The following is a 23091-nucleotide window of genomic DNA, read 5'->3' on the forward strand; positions in this document are numbered from 1 at the left end:
CTTGAGATGCTTAAATACATGGCAGAATGCATGAGACACAAGCAAAGAGGTCAATGCTGTTGTACAGTCCCTTGGATCTGAATTGCCCTGAGATGGACCCTTTCGTAATCAAAACGGGGGTTAAGCAAGGATGTGTTATAAACCCAGCCCTGTTCTCCATCTATTTAGCAGTCATTTTGGTCTTTGATGAAGACTGCCTCCCCATGGGTGGTGACATTCTATACAGAATGGATGGATGGCTCATTAATATTTGATATCTTGCTCAAAGTCTAAACTCCTCAGGGTGTCCAGTACTCTTCAGTATGCTGACGACTGTGCCATCCTCACACACATTGAGAATGGCTCCCAGTCACTTCCTTGCACAAGCTTACTGAAGCCTAGGACTCTCAATAGCGAGAAAACTGAAGTGCCCCATCGGCCTGCATCAGGCCTTGCATGTGACTGGCCACAGATCACCATTGAGGGGCAGGATTCCGAGATAGCCAAGCACTTCCGCTACTCCGGTAGCCAATCCTTTCAAAATGCAAAAATCGACAGTGAGATAGATCCAACACGGAATCCAGCGAGCAAGTGCTTCCATTGGGAAACAGCTCAGATGTGTTTTCACAGACCGTGACCAATGGCAGGAGACCCAGATGCAGGTCTGTAAGACAGCTTTTGTTCCTAAGTTCCTTTATGGATGAAAACCTAAGTGACCTATGGACAGCACCTCAAGTGTCTGGAGCAGTGCTATCAACGAAGCCTCCGGAAGATCCTTCACATCAAGTGGCAAGATCGCTGCACTAAAGCCAGCAATTTCTCCAACGCTAATGTCACCAGCATTGAAGCAGTAATCCTCATGAACCCACTCCGCTGGGCTGGACATGGTGTACGGATGCCAGACTCTCGCCTCCCAAAATAAGCCCTTTCCTGTCAGCTCACTCAGTCAGAGACCCCGCGGTGGTCTGAGAAAACATTACAAAGACGCACTGAAAGTGTATCTAGGAAAATGGATGTGAACATCACAAGCTGAGAGGAGCAAGTCACCAACTGACCTCAATGGTGCCACATCCTCCATCAGGCAGTGGCCCACTTCAAGGATAAGCGCCTTGCTCTCGAAGCTGAAAAGAGAGAGAGAAGGAAGGAAAAAAAGAAAAGAGCTTTCTCCCAGCAGGCAGCTGGCTCACCTGGAAATGTCTCTCTCTACTGTGGGTGATCTGTGATCCCATGATCCGACTCCTGAGTCATCTCAGGAGCCATAGGTAAACCTGTGGTAGAGATCATCCTGGAATCAAGGGATTGCCAATGATGACGATGGATGTACAAAGATGATAAGCTATATTAGTCAGCTGCTGTTATTACCACCTCTGACAGCAGAAGGCACCTCTCCATGGGTATTCAATTCACCATAAAGCCAATTTCAAAAGATCTTTTGAGCTTCCAAAATGAAAATCCAGCTGTTGCTAAAATTCTGCATTAAGGCAAGTCCTTAGGGGGTAAAAAACAAACAAAGAAAAGAAGACAGGGGGACGTGGTAAGATCTCCAACCTGATGTGTGAGTTGTGCCACTGCATCTGGAAACAGATGGAATACTTTACTTTCTCTGCTTTTAACTGTCCTATCATTTCTTGTAGCTATTGACAGCCTTTTCTATTTTATTTTTCAAGTAACAGCAGTTTCTTTTGTAACTTGGTTTTCCAGTAATCAGTCTTGCAAGAGATTGGTTTAATTGGAGACAGATGAAAGTGAAGATCAAACATTATGTTAAAGACTGTGCTAGAGATGGGAAAGTGTAACTGTGTACACAGTTAACCAATAAGCCTGGGCTCATCGGTTAATCTTCAGAGTTATATGCAGGCTCCCGGTATGCACAAGGAACCGGCTTAAAAGCGGGCTCCTCGTGCACACCAGCTGCTGGGGAGATGCCTGTCGTTCATCACGTAACCGCTGAAATTTTCAGCAGTTATACAGATAAAATGCATTTTAACATCCCTAGTCTGTATGGGTGCATCTACACAGCAGGGCTTCAACTGAAAGAAGTTTCAAAATGTGGTTCCCAAAAAACGTGTTCATCATGACAATGTCCAACATTTTATTCTGAAAGCTTTAGCATTAATGTTTCAGTTTCACATCGCACACAACTCCATATCACCCAAAGGACAGTGGGCAGGCAGATCTCTTCTGCTAGGCTGAGAACTTGGCCAGAAGAATCAAAGTCAAGCTGGAAGTTCTCCCTTAAATCATGTCAGCTAGACCTAAAACTGTACACAAAATGAAGCTATAGAGTTCTCCCCTCTATATATTATATGGATGTTCACCACATTTGACCACTGGCATGGCCTTTGGTTTACCTACAAACTCTGCATGTAGACCTGGGTACCATAAAGATTAAGCTGAAAAATGATAACAGCAGATGAAAGAAGCTTATGACCTGGCATCAAAGTGTCTTTAAAAAATCAGCTGCTTGTGGTAAAAAAATCACTATGATCAGAAAGTACATGTTGTTGCCTTCCTGCCCGGTGACAATGCTTGTGCAGAACCTTCCAGAAAGGATGACCAAGAAAATTAAGATCCCATTGGGAAGATCAGAGTCACACGGTATTCAAATGGAATGGAGATAGTCCAGTCTACAAAGCAAAGGGCAAAGGATGGAAAAGGAAGGGCTAAAAGGTCTTCACCTCCATCTTTTAGTTTCCTGTGACTTCTTGTCCATGGATGTAAAACCACTTTTTAAAACACCACCACCAAGGCAAACACAAGAGACCAAGGCAAACTGGCGCAACAAGAGATTAAAGTGAGGACAAGCATTTGGACTGCAGTGATTATGAGCAGGAGAATGAAGATGAAGTGAATTATGTGATGGTACCAGATACTGCCCAAAGTTCAGAGTCTATGAATTCTGAGGTAGAGGCATTTCACCGACGATGTGACTGACCCGTGAACTTAGAAACTGCTCACTAGACTGATGTAACATTTGCACCAGCCACTGAAAAACATGAATGCCAAATTGAGACTATGGAACCTGAAACCAGCAGTGCACAAGAGGGCAGATCACCAGAACAATCCACCGACATTCAAGGCCATTCCGCTAGAAAAAGAAGAGCCACACAGACACCAATATATGAACATTTAAAGACACCTACTTATCTGTGCCTAAACCCAAAGAGGGGACTAGTGACTAACACTATTTGTGATAGAAATGTAGCCATGTAACACTATTTGGTTACCCTCATGTTTGTTAATGCCATACTAAATGCCTATTTTTGTCCTACTGTCTAGCCAACACTGACATAATTCTGGTAAAATGATATTGACTTATGACACATCTACTGCTCTAAATGAAGCTTTTTATAATGCTGGATAGTTTATGTTAATTTAGTATGTTCTCTGAACAGTTTGCCATATGCCCAGTGGCCTGACGTGACAAGGTTTTATTACTGCTCACACAGAACGGTCATTTCTTCACTTTTCTGTTCAGCTGAAGAGTGGAACTAAAACTGCCACACATTTTTCTGCTGAATATGAAAAACTGAGGAGAAATGCATATCTTTCCACCATCAGTACCAGAACTTGTGACAGGTGAGAGACCCAAAGACTCAACTGAGAATGAAAGTTACACGTTTGTCCAACTTGCAATCTTCTACCAATAAATCAAATAATGGACTGTATGTTGTACATAGTTAACAGAAACACTGGGGCATTACAGCAGCTTTCAAGGGAATGTTTGGCTTAGCTGTGCCCTGTCCCTTTAAGGGCTGGTGCTTTGTGGAGGGATTCAGAGGGGACCACGCTTGCTACAGATGCAGTGGCCTGTGCTCTGAAAGACCTGAGCAGCTTGTGCAAACTGCATGTTTATTTTTTGATACCAAGTTTAAAACTCAACATTTTCAGCCAAAAACTAAACAGGGAAAGTTGTACAAAACCACAAGCTATCAAGGATCACAACTGTATGCATTCTGAAGGGTGGGGGGAGGTCAGAAAAATAGTTCTCTATATAATGGAGCTTTATAAACTTACAGTCAAGAGTTGGCTGTGTTCGAACACCACTGTGCCCATTCTGTAAACAAAGGAAAAACAAATGAGTAAGCCGCCTGACAGAGGTGGTATTAAAAACCCAACGTTTCAGACATTTAACAGGCTGCTCATTGCAAAACTTTATATTCTTTCCAAACCAAAAGTCAAGAGGGATGTAAAATAATCAAGTGCCATTCCTTAGGTAGGTACAATGTTTGAGAGACATACCCCAGGCACAGGAGTAAAAGTGAAACAAGAGTGAATGAGTGATGGGACACGTGAGAAACTGCTGTCTCCCTGGTCTAATAGAACACACAACTCAACCTAGGCAAATTACAAAGAGAGGGTAGAACTCCATTGGGAGATAGGGTTTCAAAGGAAACCATTGTTTCTCAGATCATTATGGTCCATAGACGTGGATGCTCTAGGTTTATAATTGTGAGCACTACCGCACAGGACTTGGTTCAGAGAGTGATTGAGCCATTAAGTTACAGAGACCAGAACATAATTATCTTTGAAATTGTTGCAAGGAAATCCTATGGAGAAATACAAACATGTTATTGTCATTCAGGATTCACAGTTTTATAGATGCCAAAGCCAGAAGAGAGCATGGTGATCATTTAATAACCTAACCTCCAGTCTAACACAAGCCAGAGATCTGCCCCAAAATAATCCCTAGAGCAAAATCTATGGCAACTTTTAGTAAGTGGTTCCCAATGGTTCATTATCCTCACTTAAAAATGTATGCCTTATTTCCAGTCTGAAGTTTTGACTTTCAGACACAGGATCCTGTTACACATTCCTGCGCTAGTCTAAATAGTCTTATCAAATAAGTACCTAAATTAGGAGTATACAAAGACCATAATCACATCATCCCTTAACCTGCTCTTTGGTAAGCTAAATCCACTGAGCTCCTTGAGTAGATCACTATACACATCTTTTCTAATCCTTGAATCATTCTTGTAGCTCTTCTCTGAAACTGCTCCAATTTATCAACATCTTTCTTGAATTGTGGACATTAGCTCAGGACACAGTATTTTAGCAGCAGTCCTATCAGCACCAAAAAAAACCCGCAGAGGTAAAACACATGACTGACACACACACACACACACACACACACACTCCCTCCCTCCCTCCCTCCTTTGGCTACAACTTCACACTAGGAGTTCACTTTCAGCTGATTAGACAACATGATCCTCAGATGTTTTGTGGAATCATTGCTTCCCAAGACAGAGTACCCCATCCAGTAAGCAAGGCCTATGTTTTTGTTCCTGATAGTTTTCTGCATTAATACACACTTTGCTTCCTTACACACAGTTTATCAAGTGATCCAGATCGCTCTGAACCAGTGACCTATCCTCTACTGTTTACCACTCCCCCAGTTTGTATTTTATCTGCAAGCTTTATCAGTGATCACTTTATATTTTCCACCAGGTAATTAATAAAACTGTTCCAACAGCGTAGGACAGTGGCATTCAAACTTATTTTGAGGCCACCCAGTTGAAGAAAATTGTTTATGTCCACGATCCAAGAGAGCTCGGGATGACGGATTTGTGATGTGGGAGACGGCTCAGGGCTGGGGCAGAGGGTTGGGGTGCAGGAATGAGGGCTGCAGAGTGGGGCCAGGTATGAGGGGGACTCTGAGCTGGGGCACGGGGTTGGAGTGCAGGAGGGCATCAGGAATCTGGACTAGGGGTACAGGCTCTGGGATGGAGCCAGGGTTGAGGGAGAGTTCAGGACCAGCGCAGGGGATTGGGGCACGAGCTTACTTTCGGCAGCTCCCCATCAGTGATAAGGCAGGCTTCCCGCCTGGTCTAGCGCCGGGGGCCACGGTGCACGCCAGCAGCAGGTCCAGCCAGCTTCTAGGAGGAGGCCTGCAGGCACCAACCCCCTAAACCCCACGTTGGCTGGTTCCCAGCTAATGGGAGCGCAGAAGGGGTGCTCGAGGTGAGGGCAGCACCCGGAGCCCTGTGGCACCCCTACCTATGAGCCAGATCTGCCACTGACCATTTCTGGGGCAGAGCACGGTGTCAGAACAGGTAAGGACTAGCACCAATAGTTTTCAAAGTGCAGGTCACAAGCCAGCGTTAGCTGGTACCAGGGCCTCTGGGTGCTGAGCAAGGCGACCCAGTGCCTTATGTTCCGTAACTGGGCCACTACGCACATGTTGAAAACCACTGGGGTAGGGCCAAAAACCCATCCCTGCCAGACCTCACTAGAAACATACCCTCTCGATGATGATTCCCCATTTACCCTTACATTTTGAGACCTATTAGTCAGTCAACTTTTAATCCATGTAATATACGACATGTTAATTTTACATTGTTCTAGATTTGTAATAAAAAATGTCTCCCTGTGCCAAGTGAAACGCCTCATGGGAATCTATATATATTGCATGAACGTTATTGTCTTTATCAACCCAATGTGTACTCTAATCAGAAAAAATACCAAGTTAGTTTAGCAGGATTGTTTTTTTTAAAGAAATCTATGTTGATTGGCATTAACCCTCCTTTAAGTTTTTAGAATTTGAGTCCTATATCAGCTACACCACTATCTTGCTCTGGATCTATGTCAGACCGACAGGCTTATAATTACTCAGGTCAGCCTATTTACCCTTTTTAAGTAAGGGCACCACATTAGCTTTCATCCAGTCTTCTGGAACTGCCCTAGTGTTTTCCCAAAGACTGACACTAAATCACTAACAGCCCAGGGAGTTCCTCAGCCAGCTCTTTTTAAAATCTTGGCTGCAAGTTGTGGACCTGCTGACCTTGTGATCTTTAAAATACAATGTGTATGGTCTCTAAATGTGATGTGTATGTTTCTCTTTAGTTTTTTAATTAATTATTATTTATTAAACTTTAACACTGTGGTAGCGTCTGATGGCCACAACCAGGTCATTCCCTCTGCGCTATCTGCTGTACAAATGTAATAAACAGTCTCTATACCAGAGTTATCCTGGTCAGACGATATGGTGGCCACAGAATATCAATTTACTTTTTAAAAACCAATATGGTAAGTTTCAAGAAGGAGTCAACTAAAATGAGAGTGTTAGCTAGAAACAGACTGAAAAGCAAATTAAATCTAAATCCATAGAAACATCAAAGGTCTGCATACCTGAGGACCAAAGGGCAAGAAAAGCAACAGCAAAGAACCGAGTTCAGGGGATGGGAAGTGTCAAAGACTCCTTTTAACCAGTCCAAGAGATGTTAACAGAACAGAACATCCTCACTGTTAGCCACTGAAGTCTCATAGCATCAGTACTATTATGGAGCTTACAAAGAAGCAGATCTACTGCCATAGTATATCAGTCACACCCAAATCTGTCAGTAATTAATTCAATCTTTTCAATATTCAAGGTCTCTGAAATCTTCTCACCGTGACTGCAACAGAGGTGGATTCCGATGGAGCCATGGAGCTTTGGTATGCTATCCTGCTATGCACAGAAGTCTGGTCATAGGAGGAAGTTGTTGTTACGGGGCTAGTGCTCTGGGATGAGCAGGTCAAACTGGAAGAGGTGATGGCAGAGGTTGTGAAGGTGGACTCCTGTACTGTATTGGATATTGGCAAAGAGGTATTCAAAGGATCACTGAAAAAAGTAAAAGTTATTTACCACCTTGTTAAATGTCATTGCAGATAACTTCATGACATTACCAGCTCCTGTACAACCATCTGGAACTGGATACCCATTTGCTCAGCTAGAAACTGGCCACATTCTGGTTTCCTAGCGTATCAGAGTTTAATGTGAGCCCAGGCAAAGTTACTGCGGCTCTTTGTTCAGAGCCACCATCTGCAATGAGCAGCAGGGACCATTCCCCTTCCCAGGACAACAATGTTTTCTCATCCCATGTTCCATTCTTCCTCCCCTCAAAGAGGCTAGCTATGAGAATTATTCTCCTGGCTAGACTTAGCGTTCTACTTTATAAGCAATTTCTTAGGATTTTAAATTGTAAGGTTTAATTCACAGGGCAGACACCATATCTTGCCATGAGTTTGTACCAGAACAATGGGGTCTGATTAGACTGAGGCCTCTGGTCAGTACTTTCAATGGTTTGAGATTTCTCACAAAAGGTACTAAGTAAGAGGTATTATTACACAACGCAATACTGCTAATCTACAAGACCATTTACACACACAGATGAAGATTTGTTTCCTGCTCCTAGATCCGGGGTGGGGAACCTCAGGCCCTGGGTCTGGCCCCCGACACTCAGGGCTCCCCCCAGCATTGGGGAGCCCGCACTGGTTCTCCAGTCTGCCGACCATGTGGCTGGAACACACAAAATACTAGCTTGGGCTTCCCTCTGGTCCCTCTGGTGTAGGAGGGGACTGTGGGGAGTAGCCTTCTTAGTCAGGGGCCATGGCAATGAGGGTTGGGTTTTTTTTGTTTTGTTGCTCACTTGCGTGTGGTCCCCTATTGAATTTTCTGTGGGTCAGTAGCCCCTGACCCAAAAAAAGTTCCCCATCCCCGCCCTAGATCTTTCTAAACTCCTTACAATTGTCACCTTTCCAGTATTGCTTGAGTAACATCGGTCTTAAAGCACTTTTTAAAAACTAAAGTCCTTCAACATATACATTTTCTTGACTGTGATAGAGATATTACTGTTAATATAGTGACCACAGCAAGTCATATTTCACATCTTGGATACAGAAACTAGGTATCCCTCCATTTTTTTAATCCAGTCTCTTTCAAGCTCCCATATATCAGCACAATGCTGCAATATTTGCTCTGCAATGTTTTCAAGGTTTGTATTGGCTTTTTTAAAACAGCTAAAAAGGGTATGACAAACTGAAGAAATTATTTTTGCAAATCTTCTTGCAAATTCTTCATAAACTTTTGAAGGAAGATTTTATACAGAAACAAAAGAACATTTGAAGAGTAAGCATACTCTTGGGTTGCAATGTCTGCATTTCCTTTATTACAGGAAATATTAACATGCTAATGAGGGATTTCTGCCTACCTCAGAGTCTGGCTGAGCTTACAGTGAAGTCAAACCTCAGTTTATAGTGTCATTCTGCTGACAGAGATGGACACTGTGATGCATTTCTCTCTGCTGGGTCGATTATAAGAAAAGATGGGCTAGGAGGGAGCCAACCACTTTGGGAATCAGCATATTTAAAAATGATCAAGCAACAATGTGGAAGGCAAAAGGAGCATTAAGCTCAATTTGTCCCCCCACTCCCAGCTCCATTCGAACTCCTCTCTCAGAATGTTTCTCTAGCCATCAGAAAAGGGACCTCCCTGCTCTCTGGCACAAGAGACCTTGATCTACGCATGCCTTTTTTTAGTGCAAGAGACCACCACAGGATGCGGGAACGAAACTCTTACGTACTTTACAGGTTTTGAGTACAAGCTGTTGCTGGACACCTGGCTGATATTCTCATTGCTGGGGGAAGACCCAAACTCTGGGAGAGAAGGGTCTGACCCAAACTCCAGAGCTCCAAACTGGACATTCAATCCCGTCACGTCAGCTGATCCAGGCATTTCCACTGCAGAGGCAGGGATCTGAAAGTAAAAACAAAATCCTGTGTCTACATGGTTTACATATGAAAAAAAAAAATCACTTGCCAGAATCACCTTGGACTCTAGGAAACGATAAACATACAGAACACAAAGTAACTAACTTGGCTGCAAGCTCACAGCCTTGGCTTTTAACCTGTATCTTTTGGTCACTGCAGCTGCTTCTCAGATGGCGTTGAATAATTTTTCTTAATTAGAATCCCTCCAGCTTAAAACTTAGTTGGTCCCTACTTTTTGGGGGCCTAAAAGATTATGTGCCACTATCCTCTGTGCCTACCCCAAAGAATATTTTGTTTGACTCATACAACTCCCCATCACTAGTTAGTCCAAAAACACTCAGAAAAGGTTTTATTTCCACATAGAGCAATCAGATATGTGCTTGGAAAATACCACATCACTGTCTTTTGGACTATACAAATCACCCATCTTAAAATTCCTTACGTGATAACTAGAAGTGCAGCAGGACTGCCCTACAAAGTTTCCCCTCATTCCCACATAAATTAAGCCTATATTTGCCTCCGGTGTGTTACCCACCTTAGAAGCTGGGGGTATCCTCCGTTTTGGTGGTTTGATCTGTTTCTGCTGCGTTTGATGGGCGGACACTGCCTGATTCTCCATAGCTATACTGGGAAGCTGCAGCATTTTGCTTGTAGCCGTAGAGCTGTCTACGGGTGATGGTTCTCGGAGTTTTACTTGGGAGGAGAAAGACTCCAATCCAGGAGGAGGAACAGGAACTGCCTGCGTCTGCTGTTGCTGTCGCTGGGTCAGCTGGCTGAGAACTGGGGATGGTTCAGGCTGGGATTTAAAGTCTAGCCAGCATTTGGGAAAAGAAAATAATAATGGTAGCATTAAAGTCTGCTCCCAGGGCTTTTATGTTCCATTTCTGTGTTGTAGTTAAAGACTCAGTGCTTCTATTCACCCTTTCAGAGCTACTACTGCAAACTGTGCGCAGACCCAGTCAGATGTCACCACATTCGTTCACATGAGCTTCAGATTTTGAAGATTATTTTTGCAACCACAGAGCCTGGCAACTTCATTTTCCTCTTTTTAAATTAAAACTATAGGACTATATGGCAATTTTTATAGGGAATTATGCAGCTATTCACATGGCCATACCAGCTGCATAATAGCCAAGTCCCTAGCAGTAATGCTGTGTATTATTTTAGCCGGATCCTGCACCACTCCCCAACGTGAGGGTCTGTGTGAAAGTGGGGCTCAGTTAAACGCGGAAAATGCAATTCACAGCAAAAGCTAACACTCGTGACTTTTGGACAATCTTTGTCATGTTAGACACACTATAATTAGATGTTTTGGTCTTCCTGATTCTAAGGAGGAGCCTTTCAAAGGCTCAAACAGGATTTAGATACTCAGCTTCCACTGACTTGCAGTTTGAGTTGGATGCTGAACTGCCCTTTATAAATCCCCTCCACAATTTTTCAATCTTAGAGGACAAACTTATAATCAGTTACTCAAAACATGGCTCACAAACATAAAAGAACATTGTAAGTCACATGATACCAGTTTCCCATTCTTGCTAGCTATTAAACTACATTACAAAAAAAAAAAAAAAGAGAGCTGAAAACACATGAAAATATTTTTTTAATATTACTTTATGTGATCAGTGTGGTAGCTACCACAATGGCTGCTTCTATACTGGCAAAAAAATCAGGATCTTTAATTCTTTGCAGCAAGAGTACCAGTGGAAATGACAGCACAGATACTGCTCAAACAATTCTTAGCACTGTCTTTTCAACCCCCTGCCCAGAGAAGGGTCTATGTAATTGTGAACTACTCCATCAGGGCAGAAAGGGAAGTATGCACTAGGCAGGAGGTCCCAGTATTAAGATGTGATCCATACTATTAAAGAGCTGGAGAACCCATTGTAAGATGCTATTAACTAAATCTAGGATTGAAAACTCAGAAAAGAAGATGTAATATAGATTTAGGATTATTTTTTAATAAGAACATCAGAGCAGCCAGACTGAGTCAGACCAAAGGTCCATTTAGCCCAGTGTCCTGTCTGCCAACAGTGGTCAATGCCAGGTGCCCAAGAGGCAGTGAACAGAACAGCGAATCATTGAGCAATCCTTCTCCCATCACCCATTCTCAGCCTCTGACATAGACTAGGGACACCATTCCTACCCATGCTGGCTAATAGCCACTGATGGACCTAACCTCCATGAATTGATCTAGGTCTTTTTTGAACCCTGGTAAAGTCCTGGTCTTCACAACATCCTCTGGCAAGGAGTTCCACAGGCCAACCATGTGCTGCGTGAAGAAAAATTTTTCATTTGGTGATCCCTAGTTCTTCTCTTATGGGAACAAGTAAATAACTTTTCTTCATTCACTTTCTCTACACCAGTCATGATTTTATCGACCTCTTGCTGAATTGAAGGAGCTAACAGAGGCAGAGAGGTACGCAGATGAGGCTTTCCAGGACACTACAGAATTGCCCCACCTCCAGTCAGCCATCTCCTGCAATGGTTAGCCAATTGTGAGAAGTGCCAAACAAGTCACTTACAACTTATCTGTAATGCCTTCTATTGAAGTCACCTATAAATATACTACAGTGAACCCTCGTTTATCGCGGTAGATAGGTTCCAAACCCGACCGCGATAGATGAAAATCCGCGAAGTAGGATCCTCAAAGCCTCGGGGGAAGCCGGCCGGGGGGCATCCCAGGCGCGCCTGGGCTGCTCCCCCGCCGGAGCCCCTCCGCGGCTTTCAAAGCCTAGGGGGAAGCCGGCCGGGGGGCATCCAAGGCGCGCCTGGGCTGCTCCCCCGCCGGCTTCCCCCGAGGCTTTGAAAGCCGCGGAGGGGCTCCGGCGGGGGAACAGCCCAGGCGCGCCTGGGATGCCCCCCCGCCGGCTTCCCCCGAGGCTTTGAAAGCCACGGAGGGGCTCCGGCGGGGGAACAGCCCAGGCGCGCCTGGGATGACCCCCCGCCGGCTTCCCCCGAGGCTTTGAAAGCCGCGGAGGGGTTCCGGCGGGGGAGCAGCCCAGGCGCGCCTGGGATGCCCCCCCGCCGGCTTCCCCCGAGGCTTTTTAAAGTTTTGGTAAGGATCAATTTTATGTTCACAGTACAGTGAACCCTCGCTACTTCGCGGTTCGACCATCGCGGATTCACGTATATACATAATGTAATGAAAAAAGTCCGCGAAGTCGTGAATCCGCGATGGTCGAACCGCGAAGTAGCGAGGGTTCACTGTACTCATGTCTAATATGTTTGTAACATCTTCATTTAGGGTACATCTAGACTTCAGAATTTTTCCAGAAGTATCCCAGAAAAGCTCTGCCGTGTCCAAGGAATGCATCCGCTTTTCCAAAAAAGGTTGGAAAAGCGGATTCATTTTGTCAACATCCCTGTAAACCTCTTTTCACAAAGAAGGTGGCATGTTCCAAAAGAGGGGTATTTTTTTCCAATATTTGGCCCCACGTAGACGAGCCAAATGTCAGAAAAGCCTTTTTCAGCAGGAAAGTGGAAAAAGATACATAAATTGTGGTTCGCACTTTATGTATCTTTTTCTGACTTTTCTTTGTAGTGTAAACATAAGCCTTATTAACCTTTTGTAAATTGAAACACCATCATGTGACCACGCTTACTATTCTCCCATAGGAATCTAATTCCTAAAGAGAGAAGCCATTTCTCGATACAGCTTTTAAAATCTCTTATGTATAGTCTAACACTGAAGTGCCACACATTTCTCAGTCAATGGCTTAAAAAAACCCCCAGGCCTCTATATAAACACTCACCAAACTGACTGAGGACAGAGGATTGACTAATAGGGGGTTTTAGATCCCAGGATGATGTGGTGGTAGCAGTGGTGGCAGTGGAGCTACTGCTGTTTTGCTGAGAGCTCTGAGAGGGGAACTGACCCAAACCTGGAGACTTCAATTGGTCCAAGAGCGGAGATCCAGTGGAGTTGGCCAATTTAGAGGATCCAAGTTCTCCAAACCCAGAACAGAGGACTGAAGACTAACAAGAAAATGAGGGGGGGGGAAATGTCATTAAACGTGAACATGAACAAACCTGTGAAGTCAGAGTTAATAGTTCCAGTTGGCAACAATTCAATTAATACTTTATCACAGATTTCTAAGTAAAATTAAAAGTTAGAACTCAGCAAGAAAATCCAACTGAGCACTAATAATATAGGGCCAGATGCCCAGCTAGTGTAACTGGTTTAGCTCTACCATTGTTAACAGAACTACACTCAGTTATTCAAGCTAAGGTTTTGAGCCAGGAAGTTTTGTTTATATACTGTCTTAGAAAAATATAATGGTAAAGTTACTGACAAAAGTATTTAATTTGTTTGACAACGTTTTCCAGTATCTAATCTCCACCTCTGTTAAAACTAACAAAGGGTAGCCAACTTTCTATTAGTCCAGAAAACTCAGAAACAGTTCATTTCCTCACAGATCAGTCAGATATGTGCTTGGAAAATACATCACTGTCTTCTGGACTAGAATTCAATGTTTTATAAACAAATAGTTTCATTTTAAATCAGAAAACTCATCGCTCTTTTCTGAAGAGCCAATACCAGCAGTTCACTTGGACTGACAAATAACTAGTTCATAAGCACAAAAAGATCCATCTGATATCCCTAACCCTCCACTCCCCAAAAAGTAAGGATATGCTTAGTCCAAACAAAAAATAGGACTATGTAGCACTTTAAAGACTAACAAGATGGTTTAATAGGTGATGAGCTTTCATTGGCCAGACCCACTTCCTCAGATCAAATAGTGGAAAAAAAATTGTCACAACCGTATATACCAAAGGATACAATTTAAAAAAAATGAACACATATGAAAAGGACAAATCAAATTTTTTAATTGTATCCTTTGGTATATACGGTTGTGACAATTTTTTTCCACTATTTGATCTGAGGCAGTGGGTCTGGCCCACGAAAGCTCATCACCTATTAAACCATCTTGTTAGTCTTTAAAGTGCTACATAGTCCTATTTTTTGTTTCAGCTACACCAGACTAACACGGCTACATTTCTATCACTATTCTTAGTCCAGTTCTTCTCATATACTTCCATACCACCTGCAATGTAAGTGCTGCAAAGAAAACCGATGTAAAAAACAAGAAACTAACTTAAAAAGTTAAGGTTAAAGTGTTTATTCTTTAAGATGTTGAGTCTTTAAAAAGCCAGTATCAATTTACCAGAGTCTGAGGAGAATAGGAGTTTACAGCATTGGAATTGCCAGTTCCTGGTGCCATCTGGGTGTTGTGCTGGGAATTCGTGAAGACTAGAGCTTGGCTAAAGCTCTGCTGTTGGGGAGACTCAAAGGAGTTGCCTTCTGTTTCTTGGCTAGAAGAAACGGGCTTCTGAAGTAAGGTAACTAGGTCAATGCTACAAGAAACAAAGAGAGACATTAAATACTCAAAACTGGGATATTTAAGGAGTGAAAGAAAATCAAACAACGAAGATCCACAAGAAGGACACTATGCTAACCACATGTTTAACCTTTCTGGGTCTTGTCTCTGCATCACACAGCACACCTCAGATGAGGAGTGAGAATCCAGTTCTTTACTCAGATGGCAAGGTCCTGCCAACTGCTCAAGCATTACCAGTCTTATTACCACGGCCATGTTTACAGCTTCAGAACTGAAGAACACTCTGAATTATGTTCTGTATTTTAGCATTTCCAAGCGAAATGCAGTGCAATTTCAGTATCATTCATCTTGGGTGTGTCCAAAACAGTTATCACCATAGTAGGCCCTCCATGGGGCGAATCAGCCCGCCCAGCCAGGGGATCCAGCCTGCGGCTGGGGGCAGGGGCGCATGTGAACTCTCCTCCTCCCCGCCTCCCGGGGGCGCACCAGCTAGACACACACACCAGCTGTTTTAACACAGATGACATTTAACTCTAGCTGCCGTGCACCTTTGGCAGGGGGGAGAGAGGACTTTGCACACTCCCCGCCCCTCTGGCCAATCAGAGTCTGGGAGCACGTGAAGTCTCTCACACCCTACCCTGTCCGGGGTAGGCAGTGGCTAGAGAAAAACACTGGCTGTTTTAAAACAGCAAGCATGTCTCTCTAGCTGGCGTGTGCTCCGGGGGGCAAGGAGACTTTGCGTGCTCTCCTGCCCCCAGACCCTGATTGGCTTGGTGGGGGGGGGGGAGGAGGAAGCGCACAAGGTCTCCTTCCGCTGGGCACTTAGAGGGAACTGACAGCTGTTTTAAAACAGCTGGCGATTTTCTCTAGGGGCAGGGTGGAAAGGGGAAGACTTCACATGTTCCCCCACCCTAGACCAATCAGGGTCTGGGGAAGCACAAGAAGTCTTCTGGCCCTACCTTCTGGGATGGCTCGGGGCCACTTCAGAAAATTCTGAAGTAGCCTCCTTTTAAAAATGATTGCCCACTCCTGCCATAGTAGTTAAATGCCCATTGGCTTACCTGATAAGCTCATTTAGACTAATGTGACTCAGCCATGTAGTTAAGAGAAAAAGTGTTTGCTTACTTGAGTGGATCCACACTTTATGCAACTACATAACCCATAACCTGAGTGTTTTACAAATACTACGGAGTCAAGCTTCCACACTTCCGTGAGCAATATTCCCATTTTATAGACGGGAAAACTCAAGCACATAGCACTGAAGACACCAGTGTATAATCACGTAAGAATTCTTTGGCAGCAGCAGAACAGAACCCTAACCAAGTGCCTGAATTTCCTCTACCTTCCTCATTTATTAGAACACACCCCTTTCATACACATAGCAGAATACAAGAAACCATAGGGTGCAGTCAGAGCCTAACAGCACACAAAATCAAGAACTAATACTAAAACAAATTCACTCAAAAGATTCTGATTAGACATCAGTTTGTCTGTTCACATACATACAATCTCCCAGGGGGAAATGCAGGACTATTTTCTAGTGTTCTATCCAATGGAAATGTAGTTTCAACTGCTGAACGGGGAGTGTGTGAAAAAGTTTAGGCTGTGAGAACAGTCACTGGAACAAAGATGTAAATTCTCCCTACCTTTGCCCAGGAGTGATGTGATTCTCCGCTGGAACAGAGGAAGCAGTGAAGACCTTTGTTTCAGAAAGCTGAGAAAGGGGGACGAGAGGAGGAGGGAGAAAGTGCATCGTAGTTATATGTGCACTGAAACTTTACATACAGCAGTACTCAAATAAATAATCCAACCCTGGATATGTAATTTAAAGAAGCCAGTAACACCAAATCATAGTAACAATGTGCACTGCAGATTACCTTTAAAAAACCAAGAAAACACAGCCCACTTTTAGAAAGACCTTATACCCAAGTTCTGCACTAGGGATGTGAGTGACTAGTCGACTATTTGATAAGCATAAGCTCATCGGATAATCGACTAGTCGCTTCTCTCCCTGCTTGCTGCTTCTATAAGAGACAGCAAGGGGGGGAAGCCAGCTTAAAAGCCCCCAGCACCGTCTCCACAGGGGGCAGGGAAGGCAGAGGGGTAGCGGGGACCAGGCGTGAGCTGGGAATCGGCGGATTCCCAGCTTGCGCCCAGTCTTAGACGCTGCGCCTCTGCTTTTTAAATGTGTTAAGAGCCTGACGGCTTACACCAGGTCCCCAGTGCTGTGCACCAGCTGGCAGGCTCTTAATACATTTAAAAGGCTTGTGCGCAGCTGCAGGGACAGCGCGAGCTGGGAATCCACTGTCCTGGCTTGCACCAGGTCCCGCACACTGCGCTTCAGACTTTTACATGGCTTAAGATCCTGCCAGCTCTTAATACATTTAAAAGGCAGAGCTGCAGTGAGGTTAGTGGCTCCATTTATCGACTAATGATGGCAATTCCATCGACTAGTCGATCAGCTGATTAAACTAAATTTAACATCCCTATTCTGCACTGCTTTCAATAGGTTGGTCTACACAAATTTTGTGCAAGCCCATCTGCTTCTGTTAGGGGTGTGATTTTTTTAACCCAGATATACTATCAGAGACACTAATGCAGATGCAGTTACAATGGCATAAAGAGGACATATACTGGATATATAATAGACAGGGAATAAGCTATAGTAGTTCAGCATCAGCACCAGCATCTTTATGATATAACTGTGTCCAATTTAGTGGAAATGTACTGGTTTAACTACACCAGTATAAAGCAAGAAAAGTTTGTGTTTTTATATAAGCCTTAAGAAACCACTTTTGCTCAACTGATGCTACTCCCTCCAGTATAGACACAGTTGCATCAATATAAGTGCTTATATATATCAGCTGCTCAACTGATGCAAGTAAAGTTCAAACAAATACGAGTGCCCACACACAGAACACTGCTCCGCCTTAACTAATTCAGTATACACTGATACAACTTTAATTGTAGACCTAAGGGCAGCTGCCCTACAAAAGGAATTAGCAAGGATTTCACTAGAGAGAGAGAGCCCTAACTCCTGCAAAGACTTACACACATTCTTAACTTTATACACTATTAATAGTCCCACTGAGGCCTTGGAAAGCAAAGAGTCAAATTCATTTTTGCCACACCAAGTGCAGTTCCACTGACACTGTTGGGAATTACAGCCCTAAATACGAAATGCAAGACTGCTAAACTAAATCGAAATGCAAGACTGCTCATCTGATGGGGATTTTTTTATGAAACAATTCTCATCCAAATTGTGCACTGCATGCCTGGACTGACTTCTGATGTAAACGTGAATGCCTGCCACCAAGAGAGGCTAAGATCTAGCTCCGTTGTATTGGAAGAGCGGATTGACAGCTGGGTGAATAGTTCATGCAAAGACTGATGAGTTATGAGAGTGAAACTTACAGCCCCTCCCTCATTCCCCTGTGCTATCTTTGCCTGTTATTATTAGTACTAGTTCCTTGGGGCAGAGTGTCCAACTACACCTGTTATGTTAAAGCCTCATAACACACGCATAGTACTACATGCATAATGAACCATGAGAAGGAAGGTTAAGAGTTGAATTTCAGTCCAAATCACATCATGGCAAAGGGCCTGCTCCATCAATAGCTCCTTTCCCCCTATAACATTTTATTGTAGTACAGACTGTACTGTACTTACAATGCTGCTGAAAGATTCCTGCATTATAATGGCATTAGGAGGTCAGCAGAATGGTAGGTTGTGGTCTGCAATCCCTTAGTTAAATATTAAAGCTTTAACATAACACTAATAGTTTCCCATGCCAACTTAACCTGGAGTAAGACCCACTGTGACTAAAACATTGACAAACTGTGAAATCAGGTTAACTAGAGAGCTTGACAGACTTGAAACAATGCCAGAAGTGCCTCGTGGGCATGCAGGGGAAAAAAGTCCTCTATTCAAGCAAAACAACTCCCAAAAGGCAGGTTAGTAGCTCTGCTGTATTTAAGTTTAAGCTATGGATTGTGGCAAACAGTAAACAAGCATCTGATTTGAGCCTGCACTGAGATTATGACATGTGTCAGAGTCCATGACATGTGCAGCAGCTGAAACGGTTTTTATTACACAGGATTTCTTAGAAGTAACTTTATCTGCTTCTGAGTACATGTCTGGGATAACCAATTGTGCTACACAACAAGCCCTTCACTAAGGTACGAGCAAATTCCTAGAAATAGGCAGATGACAAACAATGGTCAATGGTTTTTAAAAATCAACTTCACAGGGGCACCACCCCTTCCTACAGCGACATTCCTTCAAATGCAAACATCAGCAAAGTTCCAGTAGTAACACTTGCCTAGTCACCAAGTATACACGCACTACCAGCCGACAATCCTCTCCCGCGTGCAGCAGATGTGGCATGGAAGCAAATACTCAAGATGTGTATTTAAGAACTGACGCAAAATACAATGTTTAAGAGTAACAAGCCAGCAAAACCCGGATCCTAATGGATATGTACATCTATATTGCAGCTGGGAGTGTACCTCAGGCTGGATAGACAGATTCACGTTAGTTTGGCTTGAGCTAGAGTACTACAAATAGTGTGGACTATATGGCTCTGGTTCACTAGCTCCCCTCCCCCCGGTCTGAGTTCAGGTAGTCCACCAGGGCTGCAAGGCCACAAATCCTATTTGCAACAAGCTAAATCAAGCCAAGTGAGCACAAGTCTGTCTACCTGGGCTGAGAGGCATCCCTCCCAGCAACATGGTTCTGAGGCCTAAGATCAAAATTAAATGAAAATGACAGCTTTCTTGCGGTCTTAAATCCTTCTTAAGGGACACTGCCAATTTAATCACACTTCTGTCCATTTTTAAAAGCAGATCTACCGTTGCTCCAAGTAAAATGAAGGTAATTAACAGAACCCAGAAAAACAACATCGCTTTATTTTTCAAATTGTTTCGTGCGTTTGATAGCAATTTTTATTTAAAATAGAAGAGCGGTAGCAAAAACCGGCAAGACGATGAGGACCAACTGTAGTACCTGAAAACATATTGGCTTTTAAATTGACTTGACTTCATATTGACACTGTCCCTTTAACAAAATACAATTTCACGTATTAGGCACACAAGGTGAGCAAGATACCATCATATATTAGAATTCCAAGTGTCTATTACTCTTTAAACAGATTGTAGAATAAGTCTACTAGATTCATAGAGTTTAAGACCAGAAGAAACCTTTAGATCATTTAGCCTGCCCCCGTGTATATCACAGGCCATTACATTTCATGCAGTTATCACTGTACTGAGTCTAATAGCTTACATGTGACGAATATAACCTGCCCTTGGCTAAAGCATATTTCTAATTTAAATTGGTCTAGCTTTGGCTTTCAGCCATTGGTTCTAGCTAAGCCTTTCTTCCCCAGATTAAAAAGACCTTTAATAGCCTATACTTTTTCCCTGTGAAGGTATCTATGCTTTGGCCACTGAAAGACTAGATAACACTCACAGATTGTAAAAGACCAGCCACTAAAGTCATTAGTTTGTTGCATGAGTGCTTAGTTGGCAGGCCAGAACAGAGGAATCCCTGGTGAGACGAAGTTAGATCCTAATCCTGTAATAAGCTCCATGCAGACAGACTTTGGCGCCCACATGGAAGCACATGAATTCAATGCTGCTCCAAATGGATGGAGAGATTAACCTGCACAGAATTCTTTTAACAGGACAGACTTTGCTTCTGTAATAAGTCCAGTGATTGGACTATACTAACAGAACCATGCCTCAGACATTACAGAAATACAGGTGAGATTTCTAATCAAACACTGACACCTTTAAAGAATGCAAATAGGATAATACTATCTGGCACCTCTATCACACTTAATACTTTCTAGAATACAACCTCCTTGGAAGCTAAGAGAGAATTTACAGATGTTGTCTTTGAAGTGACACACATCATGACTCTTCAATAAGAGCCAAAACCACCATCAGTCTTAGTCAAACATTCTGAGGCAAACTCCTGCTCTTAGGAAAATGGGCTTACAATATTTGATGTCCTCAGAGAGCAGCAGGACCACAATTTAAAAAACAAACAAAAAAAACAACAACACTTTTCTCACCAAATTCCCCACCTCAACTCCTCTCTAACCTACATACACACTATGGTTTTTGTTGGGTTGCACAGCCTGTGTTTATAGGCATTAATATTCAAACACAAAACACGTGCTAAGTGTTTTACAGATATGAAGCAAGGTCATTGTCCTGAGAAAAATACATGGACACAGGTTGGTGGGTGCATGGGTGGGATGTAACAAAAAAATGTGATAATGTAATAATGTGCATTGTTTAATATTTTTAAATATTCTCTTAATACAAAGACGACTTTTTGAAAAAGTCAAAAGAATTATATAGATCTTATGAAAAGAAAAAATTGATGAAATTTTGGGCAGTCACTAAGTTTTAATACTTAAACTACTAGTTCATTAAAATCATTATATAAAAAACATTATTTACTAAGACTATAAGCTCTAGATAGTGCCAGGGGAATGAATGAGCATGATTCATAGAATCATAGAATCATAGAATAATAGGACTGGAAGGGACCTCGAGAGGTCATCGAGTCCAGCCCCCTGCCCTCAAGGCAGGATCAAGCTCCGTCTACACCATCCCTGACAGATGTCTATCTAACCTGTTCTTAAATATCTCCAGAGAGGGAGATTCCACCACCTCCCTTGGCAATTTATTCCAATATTTGACCACCCTGACAGTTAGGAATTTTTTCCTAATGTCCAATCTAAACCTCCCCTGCTGCACTTTAAGCCCATTACTCCTTGTCCTGTCCTCAGGACTTACTGTCCTGTCCTCAGGATTAACTTCCATAAGTGCTGAACAGTAGAGTTAGGTTAAGAATGAAAATATTTTAACTGAAAAAAAAAAATCTGTAAAATTTTTATGTTCACAAATAGCTCACCGAACCTGACAAAATGAGGAAAAAATGATTACCTATCTTTGTTCTTTGAGATGTGTTGCTCAGTCATTCCGTGCTAGGTGTGCACGCACTCACGTGTGCACAGTGCATATGAGATTTTTGCCTTAGTGGTATCTAGAGGGTGAGCTGTGGTGCCCTCTAGAGCCATGGTCACCAACCCGTCGATCATGATCGACTGGTCGATCGTAAGGGCTCAACCAGTCGATCGCAAGGTGTTTGGGCCTCCCTCTTATTTCCCCCACCCCCAATCTGCACTACCTACCTCCAGCGACAGTGGAGGTAGTGCCAGCTTCATCCATTCATCCAGACTTAAATACTATACACAAGCTATTTATAAAAGGCCCTCATGCACACGGTTGATTAAGAGGAAAAACTGCTAGCTCTTGCTAAGCAAGGAAGGAGCTCTAACAACCGGCAGTAAGAAGGAATGGAGAGCAAGTAGATCCAGCAACATGAGACACCACCACATGAGCACGGTACCACATGAGCACGGTATCAACAACTGTGCAAGTGGGTGCATGCACAGCTAGAATGGAATCAACATGAGCAGGCACTCAAAGAATATTTTTACAACCCTTGAATGAAAGAACACAATGAAATTCAAAGAACGTATTTATGACCGCCATTGAATAGGACTCACGTAAAAAATGGCTAGAACCAACCCCCTGCAGATGTTGCAAAGTATTGCACAGAACAGTTATGTTTTGACTTCTAAAGGAGATGCACAGACAGCTCAGGGTGAACAATTGCCATCTGCCCATCCAGATACACTTACATCTTCATTCCAGTCTTCCGCTGTCCATTCTTCTATCGAATTCTTCCATGCTCCTGTTGCAGTTTGGGAGAGAAGAGAAATTAGGCACAAACCCTAAAGGTCCAATATCATATTGCAGTGCGCACATTAAAAGCCATCTGACCGTTCATTTCTCATTACGGGTAGGAAAGCAGTTTGTGACGGAAGTTATGGTCAGGACCATTGTATGGTCTGCATGATGCTTCCTCCTAACATGAGTGCAGAGAACTGGAATTCAGGACCTCTAGAGGTCCCTTCCAGCTGTATGATTCTATTGCCATTATTTTCTCAACTACTTTGGCAAACAACATGCTAAAAGCATCATGACTGGTTAATCATTAGCACACACAGCGTTTTAATATCACGTGCTGTAAAGAGCTGAGGGAGATGCAAGAGAGCTCCACTTGAGGCTCACGATCTTCAGTCTGAGTGTCACTGGTCCATGCCCTCTTGATCTGGATGCCCACAGCAATGGCCCCTCTTTGGCACGCCCTTCCTGCATTCTGG

At 43.3% G+C, this 23091-nt stretch overlaps 1 protein-coding gene and 2 non-coding genes across 11 annotated transcripts in view; all 3 read right to left on the bottom strand.

Annotated features, from left to right (window-relative positions):
- The window catches only part of UBAP2 (ubiquitin associated protein 2), a 155347-nt gene that overhangs the window by 39854 nt on the left and 92402 nt on the right, over positions 1 to 23091 (bottom strand). For 7 of the 9 annotated variants that reach the window (XM_075932780.1, XM_075932779.1, XM_075932778.1 and 4 more), the window contains 8 exons: positions 22567 to 22619; positions 16493 to 16560; positions 14673 to 14862; positions 13260 to 13482; positions 10043 to 10317; positions 9321 to 9493; positions 7369 to 7579; positions 3997 to 4036 (listed from right to left, as the gene is read on the bottom strand). In XM_075932780.1, the coding sequence (XP_075788895.1) occupies positions 3997 to 4036; positions 7369 to 7579; positions 9321 to 9493; positions 10043 to 10317; positions 13260 to 13482; positions 14673 to 14862; positions 16493 to 16560; positions 22567 to 22619 (1233 nt within the window). The remainder of the gene's footprint in view (positions 1 to 3996; positions 4037 to 7368; positions 7580 to 9320; positions 9494 to 10042; positions 10318 to 13259; positions 13483 to 14672; positions 14863 to 16492; positions 16561 to 22566; positions 22620 to 23091) is intronic. The other 2 variants (XM_075932782.1, XM_075932781.1) reach the window with 2 other exon arrangements.
- LOC112545783 (small nucleolar RNA SNORD121A) lies at positions 9833 to 9918 on the bottom strand. The gene has a single exon (XR_003089328.1). It is a non-coding gene; the product is annotated as a small nucleolar RNA SNORD121A (small nucleolar RNA).
- Positions 13887 to 13967, bottom strand: LOC112545782 (small nucleolar RNA SNORD121A). Its single transcript, XR_003089327.1, has one exon. It is a non-coding gene; the product is annotated as a small nucleolar RNA SNORD121A (small nucleolar RNA).

The sequence above is a fragment of the Pelodiscus sinensis genome, chromosome 6 (assembly GCF_049634645.1).
Source record: "Pelodiscus sinensis isolate JC-2024 chromosome 6, ASM4963464v1, whole genome shotgun sequence".
Taxonomy (NCBI): Eukaryota; Metazoa; Chordata; order Testudines; family Trionychidae; genus Pelodiscus; species Pelodiscus sinensis.